At 34.2% G+C, this 8,507-nt stretch overlaps 1 protein-coding gene across 1 annotated transcript; it reads left to right on the top strand.

Annotated features, from left to right (window-relative positions):
* Positions 1-6,700: 6,700 nt before the first annotated feature.
* Positions 6,701-7,651, top strand: LOC107159048 (olfactory receptor 4P4-like). The gene has a single exon (XM_015505587.1). It carries the CDS (start codon positions 6,701-6,703, stop codon positions 7,649-7,651), a length of 951 nt encoding a protein of 316 aa, XP_015361073.1.
* The last annotated feature ends 856 nt before the right edge of the window (positions 7,652-8,507 follow it).

The raw sequence follows: 8,507 nt of genomic DNA, 5'->3' as shown, positions 1-8,507 counted from the left end.
ATTGACCATTACTCCTTTGGGAGCTTTGGTACCTGCAATATCTTAGGGTCTCTTGCATTTTTTTCACATTATCAAATTATTAAATTTATTACATAAAAAAAAACTTGAAAAAGAAGAAGAAAAAGGAGAGGAAGAGGAAGAGAAGGAGAAGAATTACAAAGACAGTATCCCTCTAATCTCCTTAAAAATCAAGACAGAGATGCCTGCCATCATCTCCAAAGGTATGTTATATCCTCTCCTGGACTCACCTCTTTTTTTTCCCCAGAACTAACTGTTTTCCTGTCTGTTGGTGATAAACTCTTATTCCCTGGCACCTAATAAAAAGTATGTGTTTTATGTTACAGGGATTTCTGCTGGGAAAATAGGGAAACAAGACTCTGTCTCATCAGGTACCTTGGAAGATGAGCTTGAGAACCCTTGGTACCTGGGGCAGAGTCAGTGCTCAGCATGCGTTTTCTGTGCCTTGTTCTGCACACATAGCACAAGGGAAGTCAGCTCTAACTTTAGACACAGATGTTCAAAAAGAAAAAGAGAAACAAAACAGAAGTGATGTGGAAAAAAATCAAAATATTTGTAACTTTTTTTCTAGTTCTTTGAAGAAAGATTTCTACATTGTTTTCATAACAATACTAAGTTTGTTTTTTGTTTGTTTGTCTGTTTGTTTTTGTGAGTTCTAATTCTGTTATAGTTTGGATCCCAAAGGTTCATGTGTTGAAGGGTTAGTCCACAGCCAGTAGTGTAATTGGAAAGTGATACAGCTTGTAAAAGGTGAGGCCTAATGGAAGTAAGTTAGGTCATTAAGGGGTGTACCCTTGAACAGGATGTTGTGACTCTGACCTCTACCTCTTTCCCTTTGTTTCCCAGGTGCCATGAGTGGAGCATCGCTGCTCAAACAATACCTTCTTTCATTATGTCTTGCCTCACTATAAGGGTGAATACAATAGAGCCAATGAACCACGGCTTGAAACTTCCAAAAATATGAGCCAAAATATTCTTTTCCTCCTTTTATGTCAAAGTTCCTCTAGTTTTTTTTTATTTGTTGTTGTAAAACAATACTAAGTTTTATCATTTTTAAATTTTTTTCTGAATTCCATTTCATATAAGCAAACTAAATGCATTTTTAAAATTTCCTCAAAGAATACAATAAATGCACTTTTTAAGGAAAGACGAAGCACATTGCCTACTCTAAGAGGCGGAGATATACTGCCCTCTGACCAGTAAATTTATAGGGATTACAGAATGAATACATTCTTAAAAAAAATGTGGGATTTGTTTTCATCAGTGAACTTGTTGTGTAATGTGCAAGGGAATTCAGTCACTGGGGCCCTGGAGGAGGTTAACAACAGAGATTCCTAAATCATTGGCAAAGTCAACTGGCTTTTCATACTATTTATTGTCCATATCCTAGTTTAACTGCAGCAGGCCTGCAAACAAATGTCAGTTATATCTAAAATGATACATTCTCTTATTTATTTTCTATGAATAGCTCTTGGCCTTTGCAAAGTGAAGTGTAAATCTCAGAAGCTGAAATAAAATCATCTGGACAGTAGGAAAGTTGTCAATTTCAAAGAGGGAAGAGAAAGCTGTGAAAGGAAGAATATAGGAATGAATTCATAATTATTGAAGCAATGGAACATGTGTGGTGAGTTATTTCTCCCCTTGCTTTATCCTGTCTGTGTGGATATTTATTTTTACTCCATTTTGTTAAATTCAGATTGAATGTCAGTTAAATCAAGTCCAGACATCCTGTCTGAATTTGATAAACTAACTTGTTTTGAGATGACGTGGATGATAAATTCAAAGAGTTTTGTTGAGGAGCACACAGGTAGACATAAGAGGGATGCTTACTAGAGTGGCAAATTTCAAATACAAAAAAGTCATTAGAACTATTGGTAGGCAGAAAAGTATGATTAAGGAAAAAGTGATTGACAAGTGAGATACTTGCAACAGACACTACCATGGTCAGTATTCTCTACTCCACAAAGAATTAACCAGAGATCCATGCAGATCACTATAAAAAACAAATGGAAATATCTCAAAACTTCAGAATGTGTTTAACTTATCTCTGTTAATTTGTTGCCTGTCCTCGTTACATGCAATGATTGTTATGATACTAATTACATTATTGAATGATTTATCTATGTATTGTCTTAAATCTTTGAATTTTTATCTTTACTCATTCAACAATCATTTAGTGGTTGGTGTTTAAATGAATGTTAGCCTCTATTTGACAAGACCTAGAAACAAAAAGACTGAGTAAAATAATTTTTTGATGGACTAGAAGACTCTTTTCATGTATTTAACAACTGGAAGTTTGTTGTTTCCACGTGGCTGAAGTAGATGTACTCGTTTGCACTGTACACATCAGTAATGTTATGATATGAAAAATTAATTACATGACCAAAATCACAGAGATTCAAGAGAGGTGGCTAGAATGCAAAAGTAAGTCTGTTCAAGGATACTCAGAATTCTAGGCAGTAGGTAAGACAGTTTCTCTGCCTGGAGGGACTTAAGATCTTGTAAATTAAGCATCTATTTTATTTTAGTTTAAATTATAAAAACTGAAATGTTTGAGTCACTGTAACCTTTGTTTAAATAACAATACAATTAATTGTTTTTTGATTACATGGAATTTTTACAAGAGAAGTGCTAAGTGCACAAAATTTTACTTGTATTGCCAGGTGAAGTGTATGTTGTTTTTTTTTTTTATGTTACTTATTTAACATTATTACACAATACACTATTTTATAAAAGGAGTCTAAAGTATTCTTAGAGGCATTGTGAAGATTTAAAAATTAACACCTATGAAGAGTTTAGAAGAATGTTAGCACATGGGAATGCTCAAATCATAAGATAATATAAGAATTAGTAGACCAATACATGGGTAGTGTAGTTAAATAGCTTACTGAGACCATGCATTTGCCCATAGCAAAACTACAGTGTAAACCCAAGTAGTTTCAATTCACTCTTTTTTATAGATTGTGTGGGAGACTGGAAATAGGAGATTCAGTGCTCTTTAACCAGGTACATGATACAGCTCACCCTTTTCAAATGGCTTCTATCTGTAGGAGAGAGGAACAGTGTTGTTTTGTAGTTTTTGTTTATTGTCGGTATTTTTCTACTCTTGGAGAGTTTGGCTTAGTTTTTCATCCCATTTTGACATTTTACATATCAATATTAGAGTGGCTTAAATAGTCAAAAGCCAATAACTTTGGATTTTTACACCAGAATAAAATAATCCTGAAAACAGCAAGGATTTTCATATTAAATTTCACATTACTTTGGCTCTTCACCTGTTAGGTATAAACTCAGGTTCCGGACTCATAAAATTCTACTTTCCAGTTTTGATTTGTTTAATGATTGCTTGGAAGTCTGCAAATACATTATCAGAAGTGGCTTTATTAATTTTTTAAATATTTCTAAAGAGATATTACTTCTGAATATTGATCAAACAGAGCTAAACATAATGCTATGTTTGTGGCTATAGTGTTTTGTTTTCTTCTTTACAAAGTTCTTCATCTATTTTTTAAATTCGAAACATAACACTATATGGAGAGATGTTATGTGTCATATTTTGGAGTGTGGAAGGGAAAAAAAAGATGAACTCACATTTAAAATTGTCAGCTAAGCTGACTCAGGTATAGAAACCTGTCACCTTCTATACTCCAGACTTAAGAAGGTAAGAAAGTCAGTGGCATCATACACATGGTGACCAGTGTGAGGAAGAAAATGAAATGAAAATGGAGGGCTGCAAAGAAGCACAGTAAAACCTTACCCTTGGCCTGGAGAACCAAGACAACTGGAGGGTTAAACGTGTGCTTAGCAAGGGTGTTTGTTTAGAAACCCTTCTCTTGATAGGCAGAGGACTTGACTGGCAAATCTCAAAATTTCCTTCCTGCTTCAATAATATCATGACTCTTGAATTTCATTTTCTTTCTTGAAGTTAAATTTATTGGATTGTGCTATTGACAACTTTTAAGAGTACTGATATGGTAACACAGGCATTTAATTAAATTCAGACATTAAAAACTCTTGTTTAGGAGTAAAATCATGGCATTTGCAGGTACATGGATAGAGTTGGAGAGTATAATGCTAAGTGAAGCTAGTCAATCCTCAAGAACCAAATTGCGAATGTTTTCTCTGATATACAGAGGCTGATTCACAGTGGGATTGGGAGGGGGAGCATGGGAAAATTAGACAAACTCTCCATAGGGCAAATGGGAGGGAGGGGAAGGAGGGGAGAAGGAGGTAAAAAAGATGGTGGAATGAAATGGACATCATTACCCTAAGTACATGTATGACTACACGAATGGTGTGAATATTCTTTGTATACAACCAGAGATATGAAAAATTGTGCTCTGTATGTGTAATATGAATTGTAATGCATTGTGCTGTCATATATAACAAATTAGAATTTAAAAAAATTTTAAAAAAGATCTCTGGTTTAGAAACATTAGGCATTTATTGATTTACTTGAGATTTCTTAACCATTTCATGACTATGCCCAATCTGTTTTCTCATTTTGTAAGTGAGAAAAATTTAATGCAGAGTAATACAGTGCTTTGTACCCCAAAACATGCTCTAAGATATTAAATAACAAACTACAGATAAAAACTACCTGTTGTCACATAAACATTTTCCCATAAACTTCCAAAACCCTGTTTTCTGAAATACACAGTGTCAGGATTCATCACGAGGTTTGACAGGAGGCATAAAGTACTTGAAAGAGAAAGCAGAAATTCAGATTCTTCTTTCAAAAACTGAGAAAAAAAATTATTTTCAGAAAACCATGTCCTGTGACAAGAGCAAAACCATCCAAGTGAAACTGCCTTTTGTTCCTCTGCTTTAATTTTAATTATTGTGTGATTATGTGGATAAATATGTCACTGACATGCCTATAGAGATAAGCATAATTATGTTAAAATATGAACATTTATTATCAAAATCATATGTATGGAAAAGGAAAAATAGAAACACTTGGAATAGTTGTATAAGCCTCTTACTAAAATAGAGTATTCATCTTCAAACTTTCATAAATTCACATGTATATTCATCTCTATGTTTACATATCTGTTTTATATGCACATATGTATTAATATAAATGATATTAGTTTTTAATTTGGTTTTACATTTCACTATAAAGTGATTTAATTCTTCTTTATGGATAAATAAAACTCCATCGTGTACATATACCACATTGTCTTTTTTCTATTTATCTGTTGTTGAGCACCTAGGCTGGTTCCGTAACTTGGTCTTTGTGAACTGTGCTGGACTAATAATTGGTATCCATGCATCACTTTAGAATGATAATTTTTAGTTCTGTTGGATACATACCAAGCAGTGGGACATCTGGGTCATATGATGTTTTCATTTCTAGTCCTTTAAGCAATCTCCATAGTGCTTGTAAAAGTGAATGTACTAATTTGCAGTCCCAACAATAATGGAAAAGTGTACCGCCCCTCCAACATCCTCACTTCCACTTATTATTATTTGTATTTTTGATGATTGCCTTTCTGACTGGGGTGAGATGAAATCTCAGTGTAATTTTGATTTACCTGTATTTCCCTATTTACTAATGATGTTGAACATTTTTTCATATATTTCTTAGCCATTTGTATTTCCTCTTTTGTGAAATGTCTGTGTAGTTCCTCTGCTCATTTGTCACTTGGTTTATTTATTGATTGATTAAGATTTTGGTTCTTCATGTATTCTGGATATTGATTTGATGTGGGAAGAGTAGCTGGCAAAATTTTTCTCCTACTCTCTAAGCTCTCTCTCTCTTTGCTCATCATTGCTTTCATTTCTGTGCAGAGGCATTTTAATTTGATGACATACAGCTTCTTGATTCTTGATTTTATTTCTTAAGCTTCATTTTGTTAATTAAGTCAGTGCCTATGCCAATATGTTGTAATGTTGACTCTAATTTTCTTCTTGTAGTTATAATGCTCCTGGTTTAATTTCTAGGTTTTTTTATCCACTTTGAGTTAATTTCTATGCAGGGTGAGAGAGAGAGAATTCCATTCTTCTAAATATGAATAACCGGTTTTCCTACATGATTTGTTAAAAATCATATGTTTTCTCCAGCATGTGCTTTGGATCATTTTAAGTGGCTTTTAAATGTTTTTCATATACAGCACTTTTATTTGTTCTTTTTATACATAGTGACCATAGAGTATATTTTGACATATTCTGTATATGTAGAGTGTGACTTATTCTAATTAGAATTCCATTCTTGTGGTTGTATGTGATGTATGCCATGTATTCAAATGTGAACATAGGAAAGTTATGCCCAATTTAGGCTACTGTCTTTCCATTTCCATTTCCCCTACCTGCCCTTCATTCCTCTTTGTCTAATCCTCTGAATGTCCATCCATCCATCCCCCTGTGACTTTATAACTTTTTAGATTGATTGAATTTATTTCACCCTGTCAAGATTGAACATAATGTTCCTGAAAGGTTGACATTTGAACTCATCCTGAGAATAATCCAAAAAAGAAAAAACAAGATAACATACTTTAATTAAAAATAATGATTTTAATTTTCTGAAATTTTGGAATCTTCTTTGTGAAGTTCTGATAGTTTCTTTCTGATAGTTTCTTGATGTTACTGTTATCATCAATACTGTTTTTGAAATTTCTGAGATTAACCTATGAATTATGTCTTTTCAGGTAGCTGTTATTTATTTTTACTGAACTGGACAATGGCCAATAGGAATAATGTCACTGTGTTTATTCTCCTGGGACTTTCTCAAAATAGGAACATTGAGATTCTCTGCTTTGTATTATTTTTATTTTGCTACATTGCTATTTGGATAGGAAATGTGCTCATAATGATTTCTATCACATGCACTCAGCTCATCAACCAACCCATGTATTTTTTCCTTTATTACCTCTCACTCTCTGATCTTTGCTACACATCCACAGTGACACCCAAACTAATGACTGACTTACTGGCTCAACAGAAGATCATTTCCTATAATAACTGCATGATACAGCTCTTCATCATCCACTTCCTTGGAGGCATGGAGATCTTCATCCTCACAGGGATGGCCTATGACCGCTATGTGGCCATCTGCAAGCCCCTGCACTATGCTGCCATCGTGAGTAGGCAGAGGTGCCACACAATCATCCTGGCATGCTTTGCTGGGGGATTTGCACACTCTGCCAGTCAGTTTCTTCTCACTATCTTTTTACCGTTCTGTGGCCCCAATGAGATAGATCACTACTTTTGCGATGTGTATCCTTTGTTAAAATTGGCTTGCACTGATACAAACAGAATTGGTCTGTTGGTAATTATTAATTCAGGACTGATTGCTTTGGTAATTTTTGTGATTTTGATAGTGTCCTATATCCTGATACTATACACCATCAGGGTTTACCCTGCAGAAAGCCGTTCCAAAGCTCTTTCAACTTGCAGTTCTCACATGACAGTTGTGATTCTGTTCTTTGTGCCTGTCCTCTTCATTTATATCAGGCCAAATGTAACTTTTTCAGTAGACAAAATGTTTGCTCTTTTCTACACCATCATTGCTCCTATGTTCAATCCTCTGATCTACATGCTGAGAAACTTGGAGATGAAGAATGCCATAAGGAAAATGTGGTGTCATCCAGTGTTTGTGGAAGGGAAGCTACTTCTATTAAAGACATTTTAGAATTTCACTTTAGAGCTCAAACAAAATCTCAGAAATAGAATGTACTAAAAGCACAATTACATGTAAATAGGAGGAATAAGTACTAGTATGAAATGGCACAGTAGAGTGATCACAGTTAACAATTTTTACTATAGATTTTTAAATAGATAGAAGAGAAGATTTGATAATAAATGTTCAAGGTATTGGATATGCTAAGTCCCCATTATCACATATTGCATGTATGCGTGAAATTATCACACTGCACTGCACCCTTAAATATATACTCTCTCTCTCTCTCTCCATGTATACATACACACACCAATTTTTAGAAAGTTTATATACAGTACATGCAATAATTGAGTCAAAATTAAGTCTTTCCAGCATTTTCTCCAACCTTTTCTTGTTGGGAAATATAATATTTTTTAATGTTGCTTTTCCTCTACTTCCACATACTTGCCCTAAGTCCTCTTTATGTGACTTTTTATTTTGAGTACTTAAATGTCTTTCCTCCTCTCTTTTTGGTTTATAAACTAAGTCTACATAGATAGAAATGTCCTCGCCAGAAAAGTGGAACATGTGGTGGGGGAAGAGAATGTGGATCAACTAGGAAGCACTACAGACAGAATGGAAACTGGTACAACCAACAACTGACTACTCTGGAACATTGCATGAAGGAACATAGCTGCACATGATAAATTATACATACATGCTTATTAATAAGAGACTGACAGAAAGAGTAGATATCATATAACTGCATTTACATAAAGTGAAAAATAGGTAAAACTGATCTATGCAAACAGAAACCAAGATAGTGGTTACTTTTGGAACCTGGAGGAAGGTAACATCTGGGTGACTACTGATATGCCCTGTCATAATT

The sequence above is a fragment of the Marmota marmota genome, unplaced genomic scaffold (genome assembly GCF_001458135.2).
Source record: "Marmota marmota marmota unplaced genomic scaffold, marMar, whole genome shotgun sequence".
Lineage (NCBI taxonomy): Eukaryota > Metazoa > Chordata > Mammalia > Rodentia > Sciuridae > Marmota > Marmota marmota.
This window is presented reverse-complemented; position numbering and strand designations above follow the sequence as displayed.

Bases quoted from the DNA above. Each gene is read 5' to 3' on its own strand.
- LOC107159048 (XM_015505587.1), top strand. From the start codon at position 6,701: ATGGCCAATAGGAATAATGTCACTGTGTTTATTCTCCTGGGACTTTCT.